Source organism: Petaurus breviceps, unplaced genomic scaffold (assembly GCF_028583685.1).
Source record: "Petaurus breviceps papuanus isolate PSGF00001 unplaced genomic scaffold, PetGlider_PUasm1.0 90491, whole genome shotgun sequence".
NCBI lineage: Eukaryota > Metazoa > Chordata > Mammalia > Diprotodontia > Petauridae > Petaurus > Petaurus breviceps.
In genome coordinates, this window is record NW_027187263.1 from 762347 (window position 1) to 789643 (window position 27297).

The 27297-nt window shown below is 38.1% G+C and overlaps 1 protein-coding gene across 1 annotated transcript; it reads right to left on the minus strand.

Annotated features, from left to right (window-relative positions):
• Positions 1-27297, minus strand: EDNRB (endothelin receptor type B). Its single transcript, XM_069062642.1, is given in 12 exon segments — positions 1-2803; positions 4165-4273; positions 4743-4876; positions 6138-6287; positions 7820-8024; positions 8161-8273; positions 24918-25391; positions 25393-25441; positions 26420-26460; positions 26462-26491; positions 26493-26564; positions 26566-27297. Coding segments are annotated over 12 exon segments (1617 nt in total). The 5' UTR covers positions 26671-27297; the 3' UTR covers positions 1-2668.

Below are 27297 nucleotides of genomic sequence, written 5' to 3' on the forward strand. Positions count from 1 at the left end.
TTTTAAACAATTAAAAATAATTTTATTGATAATTTCACTTTGTTTACCTAGCAAATAAGCACTTAGCAACTATAGCAGTTGCCACTTTAAGTGACCACAGAAAGCAAAATATATATTGTTATATATATATATATGTTGTTATTTTACATGTTTCTATACAACTTTATAAAGAAAATCTTTATTTTCAGTTAGCTACAGAGTCTCCTTACTAAGCCCCAGGTTGTTGCCTTCAGACATATGCAATCTGGCAATACTTAGTGGAATAAGTAATACTGACATATTAGCAGGACATGACAAAGATTAGAAATATTTAAAATCTGTGAGCTACAATATAAATGCTACTTTTGGGGGCCACTACTATATTACATAGAGCTTGATGCTGGGGAATGAAGTTTTTTAGCTTAAACATAATTTGGTCATTATTACATGGTTCAAGTAGCACCTTTCTGAGCTTGGCTTCAGTAATACCAAGAAATCATGGATGTTTTTCCCCCAGCCTTTATTATTACTTTGAAAATATCAAACTAACATTTTCAGAAATTATTGGATACGATTACATTTTTAAACAGTGCATATGCTCTTTGTGTGTGCAATTTCCAGGTTTGGCAAAATTCTTGTGCAATGGAGTTTAAGTCATAGGACATGAGAATGTAGCCATGTCCAAGGATGCTTGACTTAAGCAAGAAATTAGTGCAGAGAAATGAAAATGGGTTACATAGCAGTAAAACACTATAGCTACAAATAGACACAAACAAAAAATATATCATGAAACTCTGAGAATAATACTGACCAATGACTAGTTTAGAATTCACTGTTTCCCCTTTTTAAGGCACTGAATATATTTTGATGATGATCGGAGTTCAAGGCAGTGACTGTGAAAGCTCATAGACAGGACCCATTGTGTGATTTATAAATAGTACACACATGGCATGTGAATAACCCACATGGAGTTATTGTCATTTCTTCTTGGCCACAATGTCAGTTTTTGGTTTAGTTTATCATCAGCTTAGAAGCTGACAGTAAACCACATTAGTAGTTTATTTCCTACATGTGGTCTTGGTTATCCCCCCCCCCCAAATTCTATGATATTTTAGGAGTAAAAGACAAAACTCTTGGGTCCAATTCGTTCTTGTAGGAGCTCTGAGAACATTACAGTTTTGCTATGCTGGAACTGGATTAGGATCTTCTGTAATTGTATCCACAAGACAATGACAACTTCAAACTAAGAGTGGGAATTTGTACCTTTAAGTGTTCTACCCCACCTAATTACCTTACTTTCTCTTTCCCTCTCTTTTCCTCTTACTCATGTGGATAATAGTTTAATTCTGTTCATAACTAAGGTACTTTGTAGGAGATGAAAAATTTGAGTAGAATACAAAAGTGAGATTTTATAGCTTTTAGAAGTATTTTTTCTGTAGTGAGAGTAAAATGTGATATTACTATATATTTTCTTTTCTGATGGCTAAATTTTGAGGAAAAACGGGAAAATGTATTAAGAACACTAATTGCCCCATGGGGAGAAAGTTAATAATTGACTGATTAGAGTTTCAAAGCCATTTTAGAATAATCTTGGTATTTTAATTATATATTATACACCTAGGAACTACTTAATTAGAGTGTTCAAGGGACTGTCTGGAGCATAGGGTCTTCTCATTTGTCATATGTACACTTCCCCAGGCAATCTACCTTATGGTTGTTACTAGCATCTCTCTCGTTTAAGGGTATGAAGACTGGGACCTGCCCTTAAATTAAGTAGTCAACATGTAGTTATACACCATCTAAATATTTACAGAATCCCAAACTAATCAAATGTGGCCTTAAACCACAGCTATGAAAGTGTAAGAATCTTCTAGAAACAATCATAATCATCCTGGCAAGAATCTTAAGTAGTTTTTTTTCTTTAAAGAGAATACTAAGCATGTAAGAGTTCTCAAAGAACTCAGTTCAAACAACAGTTCAAATCTTCCCTCTTTCTCTTTGCTAGATCTGATTCCATCTGCTCTTTTTAAGAGTTTTGAATGTATTTTGGGCCCATCACTTAGATGGCATTTTCTAAGCCTCCCTTGGGATTATTCAAGTATGCTTTTAATCTTGAACAAAAGAAACCAGCTAAACTTACTTTTGTATACTTTCGCCTTCTGTATCTAGTAATAATGTGTCTACTGAGCAGTGTAACACTTGTGATTAAAAAAAACCCCACCAAATTCTATTTTTTTCTTTTCAGGATTTTTTAAAAGCCTTAATTGAATCACTTCATGCATCTTCCCTATTTTGGATAAGTCTGTTCTTTTGTATCCTATGTTGGATTCACATCAATTAGAAAACAGCCTCTTCACTGAAAACTCTGCGTGAATTCATGCTGAATAGAAATGGCATATTAAACTACAGGAAGTTATTGAGAGCTACACTGAAGTGCTAACTTCAAAGATTTTAAGTGCTATGACAATGAGGTGCTCTTTCTTTTCTCCCTACTTTCCTTCATGTGCTGTAAACAACTAAGAATACCATGAGGAATTATTAGTGTTAAGAAAACAATCACTTTCTCACCAGTTTTGTTTTTTTTTTTGTGCAAACACAAAACTATTACTCAAAATGACCTATTGTCTTAATCATAACAATTCTGTCCAAAATGAAGGAACTGCAGTTCAGTGACTCCCCCATTCTTCTTTCATGATGAACTGTATTTATTACTGGAGCGGAAGTTGTCGTATCCATGATCATTTGCTTTGAACTTTAGGCAGGATTGCTTTTCCTCCAGGGACTGTTTTTCCTCAAAAGATTGGCACCAGCAACACAAGCATGACTGTCCAAAACAAAATAAATTATTATCATACGCTTTTGCTAGTCGAATGGCAGAAAATCTGTGTATACTGACAGACTCTGACTTTCTATCCATGACAAAAAATCTGGGGACGACTTGATTTTTTTTCCCCATAGCCAGGAGTTTGTGGTAAATCTTAAAAAGGAATCACAACAGCCATTCACCATGCCACCCCACCCTCATTAAAAAAATTTTTTTTTGGTTTTATCTCCAAAGTATTCTTTTTTCCTCTGAACACATTTTAAATAAAACTGTAGAAAGACAAGAAAGGCACAGTTGTGAGGTAAGTGGGTGGCCCTTCATAATTTACCTGAGTCTCAATTTTCTCATCTGTAAAGAAAGAGCATTGATTCTTGAGATCTCTTCCAATACTATCTTTTTATGATTATGCAAAGTAGACATGACTTCATAAATTGACTTTGACTTTATAAAAGTAGAATATTTAATAAGTAAGATGATGTAGTCGTAAAGTGCATGAGCAAACAGCTATTCTATGTAGGTAAAGATAAAGATGTAGGTAAAAGGGACTTTTCTTATTTTTGTTGTTTTAGCCTAGAAACACTTGATTTGGAGAATAAATAATAATGCTGAATATCACAGATAAGGCAGGACATTTATTTCTATCAAATTTCTTTTGGATCTCTTGTCTGAGGTTATTCAAATGCTGTGAGTCTATTCAAGGGTGGTAAAATCTAATTGAGTTGAAATTCTTGCCCTACTGTAATTACAGTTCATCTGCTTGGCTAGACCATGTGATAGCCACCTGGAAATATTAGTTTTTATCACTTTTGTGTTAAGATGGCCCAGCAGAAAAACTAACTGTTGTTATTATATAGTTGTGATTATATAGAAAGAAACAGAGCCCCAGGAGAAATAGGACGATATGTGACTGCTTCTTGGTTCTGTTTCACTGGGTCCTGATTCCATTCTGCTAATTCTGTCAGACATATATCCACATGTGTAATCCTTGTGGATTTTAATGACACTTCTATATATAGAAGATATTAGTTGGGTTGGTGGGAATAGAAGGGAGCACGATTAGCTGATTTTGTAAATAAAAGCCATGACTGTGTTTTTATAACAAAAATCAGGCCCAATTCTGTAAAGTTCAGAGCTCTCTGTTGAAAAAAAAAAAGAGGGGCAGCTAGGTGGTGCAGTGAATAGAGTACCGGCCCTGGAGTCAGGAGGACCTGAGTTCAAATTTGTCTTCATACACTTGACACACTCACTAGCTGTATGACCTTGGGCAAGTCAACTTAACCCCAATTGCCCCGCCTTCCTCCCTCCAAAAAGAAAAAAAGAAACAAAATAATTTGGAGGGCCTATCTTCTACGTCCCCTTACCTTAAAGCAGTTTTTGAACCTTTTGCTCACCAAATACAGAGCTATTGGATTAATACAGGAATTCAGTGAGGCCATGTTGATACCGATGTAGTCCAGGACCAACAGAAAACTGCAAATATACCCAGAAAACATGTCAGTGACAACCCATTGCTAACTCACCTATTCAATATAGAGATGACAAATATTTTTAGGAAAAATGTTTTACACATAAACTGTGGTTTCACTTCCTGTTGGCCTTTATTCTTCCTCACAGCCCTTATTTCTTACAGTGCTCCCCTTTGAAAGTGCTATGACCCCTCTAAGCTAAAAGGATTGGGGAAGATGAAGGAGAATCAAACCTGGTAGATTTAATCTTGCCATTCTTTTAGCTTTATTGATCTCCTGGATCACTCCATTCTGGGCATTCCTTCTACTCTCCCTCTTGTCCTTTCAAATGGAACAGAAACTGAAAGCTGGGATTTTCCAATGCTCCTTCCCTCAGCCAGGAATGCAGAGAGGCATCCTCCCTTTCTACCAAAGCAGCTACTTAGCAGGCAGTGCTCCCACATAGCACTTAATCTATATAATAGCATTCTTACCTCAGAAGTTCACATCTGTTGGGATCACTTTGATCATAGATAGTGAGCTTGAGAATCCTGCTGAGATGAAGGGGCAGCCAGCATAGGGCAAACACCAGCACCAGGCAAAAGACTGTTTTGGCTACTTCACGTCTCTGAAAGGAAAGGAGAGCCAATCTTTAGATGGGGCCTAGTATCATCACCAGAAATGCTTTCCTAAAATAAAACAGTTGAGATAAGATATATACAAAATGAACAAACACTGGAATACATTCAGAAGGTTGAACTCTAAATCAAATAATTATTCTAAATTACAGTTACAGGAGTAGAATATCAGTTTGGAAACTCAATATTGGTTCTACCCAAGTCCTTTGAGGGTAGGAGTTCTAAACCTGAGGTCCAGACATTCCTAAGGATTCTGTAGATAGACTCAGGGACTCCAGGAATTTGGAAGGGAAAAATCCCATCTTTATTCTCACTAACCTCTCACTGAAATTTGGCATTTGCTTTATTTAAAACATTTAAAACATATCGAGTAAAGGTTTATAACACCTGTTTTTGAGTAGAAAACACCCTTCAAGATGAGGAGTCCTTAGCCTGGAATCTATAGACTAGTTTTGGATAGATTTAATGGGTTCCATTAACTTGAATGGGGAAAAGAAAAACCACATGGTTATTTTCACTATCATTTGGTTTCCTTTGTAATCTTATATATTTTGACCAATTCAAAACATTATTCAGAGTAAGAGTCCATGATACAAGAAAGGTTAAGAACTTTTGTGCTAGATTCAGTTTTTTTTCAGTCGTATCTGACTCTGTGTGACCCACCCCATTTAGTGCTTTCTTGGCAAAAGTACTAGAGTAATTTGACATTTCTTTCTCCAGCTCATTTTGCAGATGAGGAAACTGAGGCCAACAGGGTTAAGTGACTCACCTGGAGTCACACAGCTAGTAAATGTCTGAGGCTGGATTTGAACTCAGGTCTTCCTGATTCTAAGCCCAGTACTCTACTGTTCCACTTAGCTGCCCTTGTACTAACTCAAAACCCTAAGTTTATACTGCACAGATTCATAGATTATAAACACAAAAGCAAAAATACTAGGCATATGAAGTATTATATTTTTTGTCACTAGCAATCAGCAGTATAATTTTTTTTCCTTTGTTGTATTTGCCTACTTAGGATATCAAAAGTAATTTAGATCAAAAAGAATTAGGGGTGGCCAGATAGCACAGCGAGTAAGAGCACCAGCCCCAGAGTCAGGATGACCTGGATCGAATCCCGGGCTCAGACACTCAGCACCACACCCAGAAATAACTGGCCGTGTAACCTTGAGCACGTTACTTAACCCCAATTGCTTAAAAAAAAAAAGAATTAGATTTTTGCATCTAGCAGTCTTTTTTTTTTTGTATTCTTACCTGCTTTAAGTGGTCATTTAAAGCAATTTGCATACCGCTTTTCTTCCTCAACATTTCACAGGTCATCAAAGTATAAAAAAATGCAGTAATGGCCAGAGGCAAGCAGAAATAAAAGCTAAAGAGCCACCAATCTTTAACTGTCTTATAAAACTAGAAAGAGAAAAGGAACACCATTAGGAGCAATATCAAGTCCTCTTTTTAAGAAATTCTATTATACAAAAATTTGAAGTTATGAAATCAATCAATTCAGGCAGTAAGTTCTGAAACTGTCTATAATATTAAACAGGATGCTGAGGCTTACAGCTGGAAGGGACTTAGGCATAATTTAGTCTAACCCTTTCCTTTTACAGTTGAGGAAACAGACTCAGAGAGATGAAGGGACTTGCCTATGATCACACTGTGTCAAGTTTGGGGACTTGGTATCAGTAGAAATCTGAATTTGCATTCCACACTCACTGTGTGACCAAGGAAATCATTTAACCTCTCAGCCTTAGTTTCTTCATCTGTAAAATGGGACCAATGATATTTGCCATGATTAGCTTACAGATTGCAGTAAGGGAAGCTCTTTTTAACCTCAATCAACTCTGTCATCTATAAGTTTAAACCCCTCACAAAAAGGTCATTCTGTTTTATAACTTCTTCCTTTTGTCCCTTTCTTGAACTGTTTTCAAAAAATATTTCTTTTCTTTAACCAATGCTGTACAAACATGTGTAGGGGGTGAAGTAAAATGACAACAACAGCAGCAAAACACAAACAACACCATATGCATTGAATTATTTTTGCAGTGAGAAAAGGAAATAGTGTACCATTTCTTTCTCCATTTATCCATACTTTTACCCTCTGCCAAAGACTAATAATTTCTTTCTTTCAAAGAAATAACAAAAGGGAAATGGTATTACCTGTCATTGTATCATGATAGTCCCCCATATATAGCACTGAGGGTCAGAGTATTGGCTACCTGGCTTCTGGAGGTCAGAGTTACGCCCCCTACTGGTGTTCTTTTATTAAAGAAAAAAGGTAAATAATTCTATTTAATTTTAGCTTTTACTTTAACTTTGGGGAGAGAAAAAAGAGAAACTAGGCATATTACTCTACAGAAAACTTCAGTACGAAGGCTAGGTTCAGAATCAAAATGCTCTTTTCATCTACTTCCTCAGAGCCTGTTTTAATATTGGGTACACAGCATTTCATTGTCCCAGACATTTGTCTGAATAGATAAGCTCAGTTCAAACTTAAATTTCAGCTTCACTAGCTTTAGAAGCAGTCAGAGATATGACCTATGCTCTTTGCTAGTCCCTGGAATTCTCTTGAAAAACAGATTTATAGTCTGAGGACGTGGCTTCCAAACCCAACTCCCCAATTTACTATCTCTGTAACTTGGGTCAAGCCTTTTTGTACCATGGTTTCCCTATTTGTATTACAGGTTTGAACTCATTAATCTCTACTATCTATCTCATTCAGCTCTAAATTCTATGAACTATGAATTAGGTCACTGGGTGACATATTTTGCTTCAATTCTGACTTTCAGGGGACCCAGGATTTTTCAGATCTTAATTCTAATTCAGCCACAGTCTGTTATGAAGCAGTAATCTTCCATTGCAATAACAGAGTGGAGGGGGGAAGACTGGGAAATGTCCATGGAACAAGAATAGTTTTGTAAGGCAGACAACAGCTTATTTACCTGCATAAAGGAAGTTTTCTGAGTAGGATGAAGCAAGCAGATTCGAAGGTACTTTCCTTTGTAGTCCATAGCAATCATATCAAAACCAATAGCTTCAGGAACAGCCAGAACAACTGAAACAACCCAAATTAAAACAATTTCCACGGCAGTCCATTTTGGCACTCCGATTCCTTTAATTCGACTCCAGGAAGCAACAGCTCGATATCTTAGGATGAACATATGAAACACGTTAAAACTAAGAGTCTGATCATATTCAACAACACAGTCTTTTACATCTCTATCTCTATTTTAGGCAGTAAATGAGCATTTACAGTATTCTTAGCTCAGATATAATATCTTACCTGTCAATACTTAGCGCACATAAGCTGAGTACTGTGATGCCCACAGAGGCCTTCTGAATGAAAGGAACCAGCTTGCACATTTCAACTCCAAAGGGCCAGTCCTCTGCAAGCAGCTGTATTGAGAAAACATGAAAGTAGGTTATGTATAATTTCATAAAGTGCCTTTCGAAATGTGTTTGTTTCGGTATGTAGCAAAGTCTCTTTTCTCAATGTACTTAGCATGCAAGTGGACATCAGAAACCCAAGTAACTTATGTATTCTTCTCATGGAATAGCCTTTGAAAATTGCTAAATATATGGAAAAAAGGGAGTGTGGAGAGAAGAATGAAAATTCAGCTTGGTTCTTACTTGGGGAATTGGTTACGAATACACCCTTAGTTCATTTCCAAGATCTATACAACTAAGTATCTGTTCTTAAAAGTAGTAAAGATTGTTACTGTGCTCACAAGTAATGAAGGTTAAGACAAAGTGATTAAGATAAATATAGGTCAACATCTACATAAATGTGGTGTGTGTGTGTGTGTGTGTGTGTGTGTGTGTGTGTACATATATAAAGGCAACTAGATTGGCTCAATGGATAGAGCCCAGGAAGACCTTGGGTACCTCAGACGCTAGCTGTATGACCCTAAGGAAGTTACTTAACTTCTGTTTGCCTTAATCCATTGGAGAAGGAAATGACAAACCACTCCAGTATCTTTGCCAAGAAAACCCCATGGACAGTACGGATTATATTGTCCATAGGGTCATGAAGAGTCAAATATGACTGAAAAACAAAAACAAGGAGAGAGGGAGAAAGAGAGAGACAGAGAGAGACAGAGACAGAGAGACAGAGAGAGAGAGAGACAGAGAGACAGAGACAGAGAGACAGAGAGAGAAAGAGAGTCAGAGAGAGTCAGAGACAGAGAGAAAGAATAGGAGAATAACAGGAAACTAGAAAAATCTGAGGTCATGTGACTTCTCATATTTGACTGTAGGCAAGCAATTTTACTTCTCAGTCACCCTAGACTGTAAGTTGTAGAGCAGGGACTAATCTGTATTCACAGAGAACAGGTTTCCTCACTGAGAGTTAGATCCCTAAAGCCACATACATTTTTTATCTATATATCATCATCATCATCATCATCTTCTTCTCCTCTTCCTCCTCCTCCTCCTTCTTTCCCCATCCTTCTCTCTTTTTTCCTCTCTCTCCTTCTTTCTTTGTTTCTGTCTCTTTCTCCCTCTCCCTTCCATCTCTCAATTACAAGTAGAAGGAAAATTAAAAATATATGGGTTTATCATTTTTAGGACAAACAACAGAATTTTCTTTGGGACAATTGGGTATCAGACACTGGTAATGAATCATTTTAGGTGAACATCTGGATAAAATGTTCATGGGGCTCTGAATACAAAGGGAAATATTTCCAGGCTCTGTTTAAAAAAAAACCCAAGGTTTTCAAAAATAACTACTCCTTCATCCCCACCAAAGAAAGAAAGAAAGGAAAGAAACTTTTCTTTGGAAAGGCTGTTCTTGGGTCTTACTGTCTTTTCACCAATGTACCATTTTGTTGTTGTTTTAATTTAATCTTTTTTTTCAATTTATAAAAATTTACCTCTCTCTTACACCCCCCCACACACACATGGAAAAATATAGAAAAGGAAACTTTGTAACAAATAAGTATAGTTAAGTAAAATTAATTTCCATGCACCAAATTCCCTGAATTTCTCAAGCTGGGTGAATGACGCTTTGTTCAATACTTAACCCAATGTTAGTAAATGAGGCATTTTAAATAATAGGTGAATAAAAATTGAGCTAGCTGTACTTCTATGAAAGGAAGGAAACAGGTACAAATATGATCTCATTTGATCCTTACAACAACCTGGGAGGTAGGCAATATTATTCCTATTTTACAGTTGAGGGAACTGAGGCAGACAGAGGTTAAATGACTAGCTTAGAATTATAAACCTAGTAAGTATTTTAGGCTAGACTTGAACTGGGGTATCCCTCACTCCAGGCCCAGCACACAGTCCACTGTACCGTATACCTAACCCTAGTTGAGTTCCTAGGTTGGAACGGATTTGTTGCTGTTAAGATTTGATGTGAGGCAAATACAAGTTAATTTTAATCTTCTTGTTAAGAAACAACTTAATCAAATATTTCTCATTTTACTTAGAGGAAATAAAGTTCAAATCACTAGTACAGGGTCTGTTAGACTAAATACCTGTTACCCCCTCCTCCCCACCAAATGTAAGCTCATTCAGGGTGGGGATTGTTGTTTTTATCATTTCTATTTCTAGCACCTAGCATAGTGACTCAAACATTTATTTCTGGGTCTAGGTGTAGGGCAGGTAGGTGGTAAAGTGGATAGAGTACTGGTCCTGGAGTTAGGGTGACTTGAATTCAAATCTAGCCTCAGATACTTACTTGTTGTATGACCCTGGGCAAGTCACTTAACCCTGTTTGCTTTAGCTTCCTCACTGTAACATGAACCAGAGAAGGAAATGGCAAACCGCTCCATTATCTTTGCCAAGAGAACCCCAAATGGGGTCATGAAGAGTCAGGCATAATTGAACAACAGGAACAAGGAATCTTAAGCTAAAGAAACTCCTTGTACCAGTTAGTAGAGGTTAGTAACCGTACTGCAATTTAGAATCTGAGTGAATTATCTAGGGACACTGAGAGCTTTGGTCACTTGCCCTGGGTTACACAACTAACGGGTAGGACTTGAACCTGGGTCACTCTGAACCTAAGGTTAGTTCTCTCATGCCCACTCAACTTGCACTAAATATATACTTGACACATTTTTTGAATCAAATTGGAGTAGACCTGATAAACATAGGCTCTTCCTTGGAGAAGTAGAAAAAAAAGGAGAGACAATGCTTTCTACAAAGAAAAGATGGGATTAGAGAAAGCTTTAAAAACAAACAAGCTTGTATCTAGAGGACATTGAATTCTCCAGATTGTGTATGTGTATGTGTGTATGTATGTATATATTCAATGAATCATCTGAATATTTTATCTACATGACACCAAAAACACCTGAATGCCTCCAAAAATCTTACTCCCTCTTGAAACAATCTCCAACAAATATGGATGTTGCAGTGATGTTTGAGTGAATACAGCCACCGGAGGCTTCAGATCTCAGGGAGATATTGGGTGGAAACAATTCAGTTTCATGAAAAAGGGCCCATGAGCTGAATTGCGATCTTATTTCAAGGTTGAACTGGGTTGGGTTGGTATTCTCTCAGGCATGCTATTTTCTTTGGCTCAGCAAGAAGTTGGATTATTGCTCTGTGTACCAGCTGGAGGTCTGCACCACAACCTCTGACCTGAAGCTATCATAGTGAAACTGTAAAAGCAAACTGAAAATTTCAACAACCTCCCTATAGTTCATCTTAGTAACAATAGGTAATCACATTACAGTTCTCTAGCGTCTTCTTCCTATGGGAAAAGGCCTAAAATCTTTCGAGCTGGTAAATTCGGATCCTGCAAAACTTCAGCAGCATCCGGCATTTCAAAGTTCAAAGCCCCTTCTTGTACCCAACCACTTTACCTAGTACTAGATGATCAGAATTAAGTAAACACTACTCTGCTGTTTTGTTGTTCAGTTGTTTTCAGTCATGTCTGACTCTTCATTACCCCATTTGGGGTTTTCTTGGCAAAGATACTGGAGTGGATTATCATTTCCTCCAGCTCATTTTATAGATGAGGAAAATGAAGTAAATCACGTTAGATGACTTGTGTAGGGTCACACAGCTAGTAAGCGTCTGAGGCAAGATTTGAACTAAAGTATTCCTGACTCCAGGGCCAGCACTCTATCCACTGTGCCACCTAGCTGCCCTGTTCCATTTAGGAAGAATTTATATAATTATGCTGACACAGTATGGCATGGTTGTTGGAGGGCTTGCCTCAAACCTAGAAAGACCTGGGTTCAAGCCCCTAGACTCTAGAAAATCACAATCTTTAAGGTTCCAGGCAACTTCTAAGAAGAGGAGTTCAGGAGAAAACGTTGACCTTCATTTTTGTACAGGGATTCACTCCCTTTACTTAGAAGTTTCCTAAATCATAGATCTAGTCCCTATCTTTTTTCCTATCCATCAGTGTCTTGACTTGGAGAGGCAGCTGTTTGAACTCCCAGAAAAATTCAATCCATGCTTTTGCTTTCCATTGGCTTAGGAGAGCCTTTACTAAATCTGACAGCAGATTTGACCAGTACTCTCTGCCAGTCTTCATGTCTCTTTGTCTAAAGGGCTGGGGCAGCAGAAGCTTTGGGCTATCCCAGTTAAGATGAAGATGCCTCCCAAACTGAGCCAAACATTCTTGCAGGGAAAAGGACTGGATAATCTGGCAAGATATCACACATGCAACCAAGACAAGTTCTCTAAAATTTAACAGGAAATGGCAGTTACCCCCTAGGTTATGTTGGTGACCAGAACCAACTTCTTCCTCCTTCTATTGACCAGAATGAGGTGGTTCCTAGGACTTGATGACCTTTCCTAACTATATTCTGGCACTCTGAGGACTCAAGGGAGGTGAGCAATACTTCCCCCACACCCACTTTTATTTTTAAAAGGTCCTGAAAATATCCCATTCCCTTTTTTCTCAATCCCGGGAACAGACCACTCTATTTCCTTATTTCTCACGTGGAAATGATAATTATTCTCACAGACCATTTTTCTCTCTCACTGTGCACTGGCAATATCCACCAACAACACAGTCAAAATTCTGCTTAGAGAACTTTCTTTAGAACTTTCTGAAGCATTTGGATAACCTTAAAGGTGTGTTAGCATAGTGTCAGGAAAGTTTGATTTAAAGCACACAAATAAAATAATAGCTAGCATTTATATTACGCTTTTATGATTTATTAAAAAAAATTTTTTTGAGAACAGTCCTGTGAAGTAGGTAATATAAGTAGGAATACTGTCTCATTTTGAAGATCAAGATACTGAGACTCAGAGAAATTAAGTATTAGAGCTGAGGTTTGAACTCAGATTTCCCAATTAAATGTTTTGAACTTTCCAGAAAAGGCTCATACAATCTCAGGTTTAGAGTTGGAAGGGATCTTTGTGGTCATCTGGTTTAACTATCTCATTTTATAGATGGGGAATCTGAAGTACAGGGAAGTTGAGTTCCTTGGCACACAGATACTAAGGAGAAAATTCAGAATTTATTCCCCAGGTGCTCTGATCCCCAACCTAGAATTCCTTCCACTGCAAAACAATGCCTTGACTACCTGAAGATTTTTTAAATGGTTAAATATGTTTCTGTATCTAGTCATGTGAAGCAAATCTATGGACTCTCTCCAAAGCTTTAGATACTAAAACTAAAATACTTCACTGATATCATCCATATATTTACACTTCTGTTTCCAACCTAATGAGCTCTTTAGCCAATGGCTATATTGTACTTATATCATCTAGGCATGGGAGCAACATAACATGGACTGAATTTGACAGGGGCCATGCTCGTGTTGATAGATCATGAGATATCTGCTTTCCCTAAGGTTAATGTAGATCTCAATACCTTTTTTATGTGCTAAGATCCCCAAATAAGAAAAAAAAACATAGCAACAAATTAAGCCTAATCTATTAATTTGTGATTGCTCAATCTTTATGGCTTTGAGATTGGAAATGCTGCAGTTCTGCTGCCAGAAGAAAGAATGCCCACCTAATTTTTTAAAGTTCTGCATGATATTATTAAAGCTATTAATTTTTTAATGGTACTTAACATAAATATTGTATAATTTTCTATTCTTCTTCAAAGGATGCCACCACATGAGCCTAACAATGACTCTCAGGCTGAGGATTTTACTTGAGCTATTGGTTTCTTTTTTTTCTACCTACTTTCTTTTCTTCTCTTTCTCTTTTTAATTAAAAAACACATTCACAGAGAAATTAAGTAAGGGGAAAATACCATTAACAGATTGTTAATGCAGAAAGGAGTCAAGCCCCATAAAGTCAGGAAATGCCAAAGTTAACAAGCTTTCACTAATGAATGTCACTGTTTTCACGGCCCATACATACTACTTTCCCTTCCTGTTTTCCTTATTCAGTATATACAGTGATATGGGGCCATTTGTGGTTTTCAAAACATTCCATCAAATGTGTACTATGTGTACCGTTAACAAGATAGTCAGTTTGCAGGCAGACATCTCAAATGCTACCACTTCCACTCATTACCAATCTTTTGCTTCTCTTAATCTGAGTCAGTTTTTTTTAATGATTTGAGGATAGAATACATCTAGCTTTATGTATTTTATGAAACACAGATTCACCCTTGAAAATGACACACATACTTAGTGACTCTGAACTGAGGGCTGGAGCCCTGAGATGAAGTTTTGTAGGGGTTTAGACCTTCCAGGCAGATTGGGAGAGGTGAAACTCATAGCTATTAATTATCAGCTCTCTCCCATTGTCCTACACTCTCCCCTAACCTAAAACCTGTCAGGGAAACTGCTGATGTACTCCAGAACCTACTATTTCATCACTATCTAATGGAATTCCATGGGGAATTTTAATTGCTTGAGGGATTCTGTCCAGGGTGAAGATGGATATAATGAGTATAAGGAGGAGAATATAAATTAAGAGGTGACTTGTTAAATGAAAATTTGCTGTTATAATCATACAGACGAGAAATATATTTATAGGTGACTCAAACATTTATTCAGGTTGCAGTGTTTAATATTGCTGATGAGGTATGAATTCTACTTTTAAAATAGTTAACATTGTATAAATATATTGATAAACAAAGGCAGGGAGAATGAAAATATTGCCTTCCACTAATTTTTGGAAAGGGTGTTTCATTGCTGTTGTTTTTAGCTTGGCTTCCTGCAGGAGATAAAGAATTTTACTGAATTTTTGTCATTTTTCTATTAAGTACACATTCATCCCAGCACATTATTATTCCATTTATTTCTCTTTCAATCATATCCACAGCTATTAGAGATGAATAAGCTACAAGCCAAATGCAGTAAGATTTTTTTCTGAACCTTATCAAAGCTATGAATGCCTGGAAAAGGAAAAGGGATGGTGATATAGTGAGATAATAGGCAGGCAGCTTTTCCCCTCAATTGGTAATCATGTAATGTCAAGAGATCTAGAAGGTTCCCAGTACATTTGGTGGACCTCTCCTTGGAGAATCTATAAGAAAATATAGAATAAGTACTCAGACAGGAGGTCCAGAGACCCTGAACCACCATATAATTGATCCCAGAACATGTTTCTGGGAATTGAAGACTCCAGGGCCTGGTCAGTTTCTGAGCATCTCAACATCTGCACTGCCATTGAATGTGTATTCACCATCCCCTGCCATTCCATAACTTGTTCAAGGAATGATAATCCAATCAATATTACCACTATTACTAGTAAGAGTATGATCATATTATAGTATCTATTTGTCTTATGATTCCACTCACAAATCCCTTAACTACCTGTGCCAAAATTTCCTTCCTTGGCCACCAATTCTTAATAGTGATTATAAAATGACTATTTTTGATTGAAATTTAACTTCACTTTAATTTATGTACGTATTTTTAAGGCAAAATTTAGCTTAACTCTAATTACTGATTTTTTTTTTGCTTGTCTTTAGAGGGCAATTGGGGTTAAGCAACTTGCCCAAGGTCACACGGCTAGTAAGTGTTAAGTATTTGAGGCTGAATTTGGACTCAGGTCCTCCTGAATCCAGGGCTGGTGCTCTATTCACTGCGCCACCTAGACGTCCCTTCTAATTACTGATTTTGTCAGTGAGGGAACTCCCTCCACTTATATAACAACCTATCTGGGAGGAATTCTTAAACATTTTTTGTATGTCATGGAACCCCATGGGCAGTCTGGCAAAGTCTATGGATCTCTTCTGAGAATAATGACTTCGAATGAATAAAATAATATACATAGAATTACAAAGGAAATGGATTCTATTGAAATAGTTATCAAAATATTAAAATAAAACAAAGTAGTTCATGAACCCCAGATTAAGAACCCTTTGTGTAAAAAACTTCTGAGAAGTTAAGTAATTTGCTCATGGTCACACAGCTTAATTGGAGAAAGAAATGGCAAACCACTGTAGAATCTTTGCTAAGAAAATCCCAAATGGAGCCAAGGGAGTCAGACATGACTAAAAAACAGTGGAACATGGGTTGGCTAGAGGCGCAGTGAATATTCACTGGCCCTGGAGTCAAGAGGACCTGAGTTCAAATACGGCCTCAGACACTTAACAAAAAAAAAAAAAACTAGCTGTGTGACCTTGGGCAAGTCACTTAACCCCAATCACCCTCCAAAAAGCAAAAAAATAAAAGACAGAAAAACAATGGAGCACACAGCTGGTACTGTGTCAGAGGCTCCCCCTTAACTATACCCAGAAAATAAAAATCAAACCACAGTTTCTCCCAACAGCCATCTTAATGGAATTGTTTATGCTTACAGAATAGAGGGAACAATGGTATCTTCCTCACCATATAAATATAGATCATCACATGCTCTTCCAACACTCGTATTGGAAAGAAGACACTGTATGAATTATTTAAATAAGGATTATTGGTTTAATTGGATGGGTATTTACTTTGCAATCTTTCTAGATTTCTATGAGTTTCTGTGGTTTAACTTAGTGGCCTCTCAACTACATAACTAAGATAATTTTCTGAGGAGACACTTACCCAGAAGTCCATATAATATTTTTAAATTTCCAACAATGTCTAAAGTACAAGATTATGACAAGGGCTTCCTATACAAATTTGTTCCCCTAGCAAGAACCATGGTTGGATTTGTCCTCTAAGATGCCTGTACTATTAAATCCTAGTAATTTACTAAAGGAATTTTCAAACTTCTTAAAGTCAAGAAGTCTTTATATTAATGATAATGCAGATGATAAAAGCTAGAAACTTTATCAAGCTGTCTTTTTTTTGCCTTTTTTTTTTTTGAGGGCAATTGTTGTTAAGTGACTTGCCCAAAGTCACACGGCTAGTAAGCGTGTCAAGTGTCTGATGCTGGATTTGACCTCAGGTCCTCCTGATTCCAGTGTCGATCATCTACTCACTGCACCACCTAGCTGCCCCTGTCAAGCTGTTTTAAAGTACAATATTTGCTTTCTGGTCCACTCCTTGATTGTACTTGGAAAAACACATTTCACTAAAATGGAAGAAGATTAAAATGTCGTATGAAGACAGAAAAAGAAAAAGGAAGCTGGGCTCCAATCTATGTGTATAAATGATGTAACTAACTCTCTTTCTTGCCCCCCTTTCCCCCATGGAAGTTCCCAGAGGGTAGGGATTGTTTTTAGTCTTTGTCCTCCTAGCAGCTACTTTGATATAGTAGGTGATTAATAAATAATTATTTAATTGAATTAAATGGGTTGTTATATAGTATAAATATTGATGTATATAACTGAGGAGGGGTGATTGCTTTAACCTACTAGCAATATTAACATATAGGCCTAGATTTCTTTATCAATTTACTAAAGTGATGCTGAATAGAAATAAAGATTCTAAGGGAGTGAGATGTGAATAGGAAAGCTAAGTTTTTTCCCTTCTGGGAGAACCAGTAGTGATCCAGAGCATTATGGCATGCTGTTGGGAAGATAGGCTTGGGTGGTGTAGGAGGCCCAAGACAATGTTCAAGGGGCACCTGTCCATAGCAAAATGACACAGTGTTGAAGGATGTGTCATTTCTTTTCTTAAAAGATATTTTCAAATTGAAATGGCTAAGGTAAATTTTTACATGTTGAGGGAGGTCATACAAACACTATATCAGAAATGTGTTCACTAAGGAAGCCTGTATAGTCATGGAAACAACACTCTAAATGGAACTGAAAAAAACCTAGGCTTGAAAACTTGGACCTTCCTCTCTCTAGTTGTATGTGACCTATATATATATGTATGTGGCCTCTCCTTTGGACCTCAGTGTCCTCAGCTATAGATCAAATGGATTTGACTAGATCAAATTTTTAACTTTGGGTTTGTAAATATACATATATACATACAAATATATATACACACATATACATATGTCTATATAAATGCATATGTATATACATACTACATATGAACTTTTTAGATGAACTTTTATATCTATAATATAATAAAATATATATAATATAAAATAATAAGTTTATATTAAAAGTTGGTATAGCTATCTGAACTTTATATATAAAGATATAATTATATATACATACATCTATCTATTTATATATCTTGATTTTACTTTAATTGGTATCCTTTATAATCATAAGTATTCATGCATTTAAAAACATTCTGAGATGTGATTCATAGACCTCATCAGACTGTTAAAGTGTTTTGTGAGAGGAAAAACATTAAGAACTTGGCTAAATGGTCTCTAAGGTTCTTTATACCTCTAAAATTCAGGAGGTATCAGTTGATAAACTGAGAGTATCCTATACTCTCTCAAGCCTATTACCCACATTTGGACTACTTTGCTGTCTCCACAGGTATATTCACAGGTGAAAAGAAAGAAACAGTTACTCAGATCCAGACATTATGAGAAAGCATAATTATAAAACTAGAGAGTTCTTCAGTTAAAGTGGTAGTAATTCATTGTATATAACATTCTTATAAACACAACTGGCCTCTTCTTAGTATTTCAAAGCTTGGAAAGAGAATGTTTCACATTATAAATTATTTCTTGAATCTTATTTCAACCCACATTTGATCCTGTCAGCATCACTTAAAAACACTTAATCATTTATTAGTTTGTGATATGTTCTTCTAAATAAAATCAACTATAACATAATGAGTGCATATACATAACCATATAGAGTCATTTATTTGTGTTTTGGAAAAGCAAGATCAGAGATCCCTGGATCAGAGACACAATGCAAACTGAGTTACACAATCCTTCTTCTACTAGCTTTGAAAATATTATTCGGTCTTGTTTGGATAACTCAGAGTAAGTAGGAAAAGAACAGTTTAAAGACCAAAATCACTTAATTTGACAGATAAGAAATCTCATATATTGCTTAATAGTTTCATGACAATTGGGGACTTTATGATTTAGTGAAATCTCCAAATTCTTTTTTTCTGTACTCATGACAAATATCCCTAATTTTATTTTTCTAAAATAACTATATTTCTTATTTTGGACACTTTTATCCTTTATCATTCTCAAAAATATGTTAGTGAACAATTTTCCTGAGTGTGAAAAACCTTAATAGGAAATACATTTGGGTTTTCTAGCCTTCATCTCTACTATCTAAATATTTACTGGCTACTTGCAGGCCCCAACTGGTAACAGCCCTTTCCCCTGTCTCTTCCCCAAATCACTTTCTCTGAAGGAATGATATCACTGAGGCTTACTCTAGCCATGGAGTAGAAGTCAGCTATCCTACAGCCTGGTGTAATGGGATAGACACTCTAGTATCTTAGAGTCAGTAAACCTGGCTTCTCCACTGTTAAATAGCTGGGGTACCTTAGCCAAGCAACTTTATCTCTCTGGGCTTCGTCAGTTACATCATCTGTAAAATAAGAAAGAACCATATCAACCTCTAAGATCCCTTCTAGAATGAGTCTATTTCTCATGTAGAGAAATAACCTCAAAGGTCCTTTCTAGTTCTCTGTTACTATGTCAAGATGCCTATGGCAGCACCCAGCCCATTTTCCTTCCTTCCTTCCCTTCTTTAGGGAGGAACTAGTCAAATAGTGTAAAGATAAACTTCTCCTGAGGAAGTAAGAGAAAGGAAGTAGATAAATAGAGATACCATTCAGTAAAACTTTAGCAGACAAACATAAGAAAAAGGAAGACAAATTGAGAAAGTAAAGAGTGGGAAAATGAAAAAAATGATTGAAAGAGGCTAATAAACACATCATCTGTGGTATAGCTAACGAATCTGTACAATGAAGGGTAGTTTTCATTTCATTTCTGAATGAAAGGGAAGGCTCTTAGAGGAGGAAATCCTAATAAAGACTAGCAGCATAGAAAAGAGATGAGAAAAAGGAAGACTAAAGCAACAGGGAAGAATTGAATGACGACGGTATAACATGCACTGAACACACCACACACACACACACACACACACACACACACACACATCATTTGCCTTCTCCCAACTCCCAAGACTTTCAGGAAAGTGATCATTACCTCACACTGACAATTGATCTTCCCAGCAACAAAGTAAGATATTTTAACATTGGACAGAGGAGATAATTTTTGTTTTTTTTTCTCTTTTTTTCTTTTCTTTCCTTTTTTTAACAAAAAGATGACTTTGATGGTTTTCTGTGCAATAGAGGCTTGGTGTCATAGAAGGGCATTTCAAAATCATAGATAGTTAAAAGTGGATACAGTCAAGCAATTTCCTATTCTTACATGCCAATGTTTACATTTAGGCCCTAAAATGAGGACATACCTTCCCAGATTCTACCTTCTGTTCTGTGATCCAGACCGTTGCCTTGATACTCTCATAGTTAGGCTCTAGAAATCAGAGTTATATTGCCCTAAAGTTGAAAATTCTGGAAAACTCTGAAAACTGTGGACCCTGTGCAGACCCGTGAATTGAAATTAAAAGTGTCAGATTAGAAAGCTATCATTTGAACCTTGATACTGTCTTGCTGTGTAGTCCTGAACAAGTTATTCTTAGAGTTGAGGTAATAAATACCAATGAAAATATTTGCCATTCTCTCATCAATATATCTTGGGGCAATTGTAATGCACTTTGTTTAGGCTTTTTTTGTAGCAGATTATTTGTAGTCTTTAATTAACTCCCAGTTATGTTGTGGAGGATAGAGAATTTGACTCAGAATGAAACACAGACTTTGTGACCACTGTAGGAAAGTCACTAAACCTCTTCTGGCTCCACACAACTTTTCCAGATTATAAGATGCAGGATTGTTGCCAAATTGCATTTAGAAAGGGAATTTCCTCATCAGAAAGATCCCTCGACCCATTAAATAAATCAAAGGTCCTGATAAATTAATAATAATAATTCCCTGTCATCAAAAGTTGGGCCATTATATCCTCATTTTTCTTGACTTGAAACAAATTTAGCCTTCAGTTCTCACAACTCTTAGTAACAGCTTCTTTAAATTCTTTAAGTTGGACTTGTCACTGACACTCAAAAATTCCTTGCTTTTCCAGCATCCTACATTAACTTGATATACGTGGAGTTACAATGATAAACAGCAAAAAGGAAGCTTATTTCCCCAATCCTAAATTCTAGTATCTTGGAGTGGGAGTAAACTTCATTTAACTTGTTCAAAAGCTAGAGATTTAGAAGTTTAAAAGTTAAACCTTTGAAGTAGTAAATTAACTAGATCCTCTTTACTCAATTCACAAATATTTGACGACCTGTCGTATTAAAGGCAGTAATGACCTGGTTAAAAGGTGAAGAGTTGAAGATCAGTCAGGACATTAGGACCCTTCACTTGCCTGACAGAGCCCTGACAACATCCATTCCTGCAAATAATCCCAAACGTCATCTTTGACCCCTCACCCTTATCAGGAAGCTTTGCCATTTTTGTGCTTATTAAGAAGTTAATTCCCATCCGTCTTCTATCAGATGTCAGGCAAGTTAGTGATTAGAATGTCCTCTATCACAGGTCAAAAGGAGTTTGTAGGAGTTGTCTACCTCTCTTCATTGTCCACTTTAATGCAGTGCAGGAAAAGCAAAACTGAGTAAGATCTATGAGGCCTTGTCCCTTCCTGAACTCATTTTAGTTGAGAGACAACCTCTCTCTGTTCTAAACTTTCAAATACTACTGCCTTTAGGTGTAACATTTAGTAGAAAAGCATCATAGACTCTGGAAGTATCTACCTGTTAATAGGGTTGTTACTTAAGCATCAGTATCACTTATGACCTTGAATGGGATCCAGCCAATGTGGAGATATGTTTGCCAAGTGAGAGCATTCAGGTGAGAGCATTGAAAAAAGTTACAAGTGATTTTGGAAGAGATGTGTGATTTATATCCAATAGAGAAGAAGAGTAATGAATTTGGGGTTTAAGTTCCTGTCATACTAGTTGTATGACACTGGGCAAGTCATTTAACCTCTCTATGCCTTAATTTCCCCATCTATAACACAGGGATAATAATTTGCACCCTACAGACCCACTCAGATTATTGCAAGGATGGAATGAAATAATACATGTAGAAGAATTTCAAATCTTACATAAACGTAAGCTATTTCTTCTGTTCCTATACTAAAAGTCTTTTTTTTTTTTTAGTGCTTTCCCTTATAAAGCACTTTCCCTACTGGAAAGTTCTGTGGGTTAGGTAATGTTGATTTCCTCATCACAGATGTGGGCCACAAACTATATTCTTCATGTGTTGCTGTGGCTAGAAAAATCAGTTATCTGGTGGGCAACCTTCTTCTGAGGAGCCTCACAGACTTTAGCTAGGCTAGGTCCTCAGCCAACAAACATCCCTTCTGTCAACAGGTCTGCATTCCAAGCCTTTGCAGATAAGTAAATCCTAACAGACCTTTTGATTCACTTGCAAAGCCAGCCTTCAAGAGCCCAGAATCCCTTCCTCTTGGGTATCCTTCCTGACCCATGCTACAATGAGACTGGTGTGGAACCTCAGTGGTGGTAGTGTCATTTTCATTTTACAAATGAGGAAACTGAGGCTTAGTTAAGTCAAGTTACTTGCTGAGGATAATAGTATATTTTACAAAGAATGTCACCTCCTTGAGGGCAAGAACTAGTTCCTTTTTGTCTTCCTATTCCCAGCACCTAGCCCAGTATCTAGTATGTAATATATATTTCTTGATTGAATGTTTATGGATCCAGACCTAAGTCTGCTAGCTCCAAGTTCAGTACTCTCCACTATTTCCTCTCCTATACAGGAATAGGGATGGGGGTGGGGGTGAGGGTGAGAATAACATTGCTACCCACTGACTATAGCAAAAGCTCTTGAAATGTTAGGGCCTTTGAAGTGGTTTAAAATCTTCTTTTCCTCATTTGCATGAATATTCAAAGTGTTTCTTTAGCTGCAATCTTCATTCAGCATCAACAGAAAACACTAATGGAGGACAGGACTCTAAGTGAGCACAGGAATTTTACCTGGAGAAAGTATAGTTAGTCCTTGCTGCTAAAAGGTGATCTAGAGAATAGACTGGTTGTATTTGGAAGTGTCCTGAAGGACGTCCAGCTCTTAAGGACAGAGCCTAAACACAGCACATACTTAGTCCCCATAATGAATTACCAGCCAGACCCTGAACAATCTCTGTGTGAGGTCCTCATTCATCCCATCTCTTAGAGGATCAGGGACTCTGGCTTCCAGCCAGACTAGGGGAATTTTGAGGCTTTTCAACTTCAGTGAACTAACTTATCAGGTGTCTGGCTTTAGATAGTGAGAAAGTACTAGTTCCACATTAAGGATTGCCTGAAGCTAGAATCAGAACAAATAATTAAATTATAAAGTGAAAAAGTAATTCTAGTTTAGTGCTTAAGCCTACTTTCAGTGAATTCCATAACCCAGAGTTCTTTTTCCTTTATGATTATGAGTCCTAAAATATGGCCCAAATTTCCCCTTGCATAAAAAAGTGTAACATTCAAATAATGTGAAATAATTTGAAATGTGGCTCCTAAAACACTTTTTGGGAGGGGGTGTGTGTGGGGGTGGTGGTGGTGGTGGTGGTGTGTGTGTGTGTGTGTGTGTGTGTGTGTGTGTGTGTAGAAACTCTCCATCATTCCCAACAAGTCTCAGAGGATTGCCTGGGGCACTGACTGTAAATCATTTGCCCATATTCACAAGCTAGTATGTATGAGAGATAGGACTTGAAACCAGGCCCCAAGGCCAGCCCCTCATCCACTATCCTATGTTATTTCTCTCTAAATACACTAAAAAACTTTTTAAAAACTGTTCCTTAAGCATTATATACTGCAAGAAGGCAGTATTTATCCCTATGTAGTAAAACACTCCAAAGCAAAGCTATGTGGGTCAGTGCAGTTCATTGTTGGCTGTCCAAACTACTTTCAGCCAGTATCTGCCTAGAATGCTCCCCAATTCCCAGTCCTGTGTTCTGCACATAGAGGTGAACAATAATTGCTTGCTAAAATCAACTTAGGTGGACGCCTAAGTCCCATTGGGAGATATGACTCTGTAGAGGGGTTTATTTCAGTATTCCTTAATAGGCATGTGTTACTTACTGCCTCCATATCCTCACCTCTTAATGTTTAGAGGTATTCAGAACCCACTGATCTTTCCAAATCACCTCTTTTCAGTAGTTGAAAAAAGTTTTCACATGAATGTGGCTTCATCTACGAACTGCCTCAATTCTAACCCACAGCTCTGATCCCCTTGGTCCTAAGACCCTCTAAATATGGAGACTAGGTAGAAAGTTCCAAAGTCTTTTGGGAACAGCTTATTAACAAATAGAGTAACACCCAGGCCTTTACTTCTGAGATTCTACTCCTTTTGTAATTCTCAATGACTCCCAGGGTTCGAACTTGGCAAAACCTTGAAGTAGGCAAAATTCCAAATGGCTGTCTTCGCATCTACCCGTCAGTGCCCTTCTTTGTTAGACTGCCCTTCTCCAGGCTATCCTGTGCTTCATTCTGCAGGCTTGAAGTTTTCTCTAAAACGTTAGATTTTCAAAACTCCCAGAGGGATCACATTTTAAAGACCCAAATCCCTAGGAGACTACGGGATGTGAAATCAGAATGGGGAAGGAGAAAGTTGAGGAACGGAAAATATAAAAATTATTTGATCCTTCTTTCTCTTCTCCCAGCCTCCAACAACTTATGCTGCCCCAGCCCCAATTCAACCCCCCCCCCACACACACACACACACACAACCCAGCCACAGAGTTGTTTAGAACCACTTTGTTTCAGATGCCGTTTACCTTGTAAACATTAATGGGGATGTCAGTGATGATATGAAGGAGGTCGCCCAAGGCGAGGCTAGCAATGAGGATGTTGGGACCATTCCTCATGCACTTGTTTTTGTAGATGATTCTCAGCAAGGTGGAATTCCCGATGATGCCAAGCACGAACACCAGGCACGACACCACGGTATTGATGTATTTGAAAGTCTCCTTGATCTCTGTCTGACCCGAGCACATAGTGGGAGAGAGGCCTCGGGACCGCCCCTGCGGTACTGATGGAAGAGGCTGGCTGGCGTTGGTTCCCTTGGGCCAGGCGGCTCTGGCCGTGGGGGTCATCACCTCCCCGGCCTCCAGAGGTGGCAGGGTGTCTCGAGCGGACAGGAGCTCGTTCTCCTCTCCCCAGACCCCAAGAGTGCAGCAGACGAGAACAAGCAGCAGCAGAGGGATGCAGCAGGGGCTGCGTTGCGGCGGCATGATGTTGCTCCGTCCGAAAATAAAAGTAGAAATCCCAGGGGAGTGCTATCTGGCTTGGCGTCGGGATCCTGTAAGGGAAAGGTGGGGGGGAGGGGGGAGTCGGGATTGGAGAGGGCGATAGTGGAGAGGGAGAGGAGACACGAGACCAGCTGCCTAATAGTCACTCCTACCAACAGCCCTTTTCTCCTACCCCGGAGCTTGGTGATGAGGCTGCTGTCTGTGCAACTGGGGCAACTCGGGAATTCCCGCGCACAAGAAGTTCTTCGTTATTCCATCCCAAGAGAGAAAGAAGGGGGATGGGACGAGGAAGGAGGGGTAGTGGTGGAGGAGTATTGCATTTTCTGTCTCTACAGAAGGGTTCAATCCTAGCTGTGGGGATGGGCATAGTGCGGTGTCTGGGGAGGGGAGAGCCGGAGGACAGAAAGAGGAAAGAGGGGTGCGGAGGCAACCTTAGCTCCGTTAACTCTTAAGTCTTTAGAACTCCTGCTATCTATCATGTAGTAGAGAGGTTTAAGCTGCAGGAGGGCATGAAGGACCCATCACATACTGACATGCATCGGGCTCTCCCTAATTCTTGGGGCTGACAACCAGCCAAGCAAGCAAGCATTTGTTAAGTGCCTACTGTGTGCCAGTCTTTGTGTCAGTAGTATAGCGATTGCCCATGTCTTCTCATTGGGGATAAGGGGAAGAAGAGAAGATGTGAAGTTCACGACTTTGCTAGAGCAAAGATTCAAGGATCTCACCGAGATTATGGTGGAGGCTTTCACAACCTGAAGAAACAGCTTCATCTCGGTTTTTTTTTTTCAGTCAAACTAGGAATATTCTCTATTATTAACTCACCAGGACCTCATTTCTTTATATAGCCTCAAACAAATGAAAACAATAACCAAAACACTCCCCCAGCACACACATTAATTTATCACATCTATATTTTTAACTACTTTTAATTTTTTTTAACTACCCAAACTAAACAGGTTGCACTAAGGCAGAATCCCATGGGTTGGAGTACTTTGATGGTACTTTTAAAACCAAAGCAAGCTATTTACCTTTCAGCTCGTCCAGGAACAAAATATTGGGCTCTCCTTCCCAGCAGGCGGGGGCTGGTGCTTATGCCTGTTGGATGGATGACGATCCCAGCTCTGAAAAGCACATTCAGCTCTCAGCTCGGCTCCTGGCTGCACATGGGACTAACTAAGCACGCCCCTCTGGAGTTGCAGGCGGGTCTGGCTCTGACGAAATGACTCAGATGATGCCAGACAGGCAGCATCCACAACTTGCTCGGGTCCGTGCTCGCCATCCACAAGTACTTTTATTCATTCGTATTTTTCCCATCAATCATTGCCAAACTCCTCCCGCGTCTTCCTGCACAGCAGAAATCTTTTCCCCTCTGGCTGGTGCTGGCTCTCACTGTTGCCTGGATAGCATCAGCACAAAGTTTCCCTGATTTCACAGGCAGGTTAGAGAGTCTGCTAGCTAAAGACGATTTAAAAATGACTGATTGTACTTTAATATAATTATAGTCGGCTTATGATTGTGCCTGATTTTTCTTTTATTTTCTTCTTTGCTGACACATTTGACAATCCAGATCCTGCAAGTTAAGATCTGATTTTTCTCTATTTCTGAAATACTTACTGCTTCATCTATTCCCAGACTTCCAACACTGATTGTTTCTTTTCTTTCCAGTTAAATGTTCCATGGTATCTGGACTTGGGGAATCAGTACTGGTCGCAGTTTTAGACAATTTCTGTACACCATTTTGGTTTTCTTTTACAAAGTACCAGATTTACTTTAGCCCCCAAACCGAAAAAAATTAAAACCCAGTCTTCTTATGTCTTCTGACCCTCCCCAAAGGGAGCTACAAGCACTCTGCTATTTTCTCTCACAGAAGCTTCTCAATGCCACCCCACCCCTCTTCCGGTCTAAT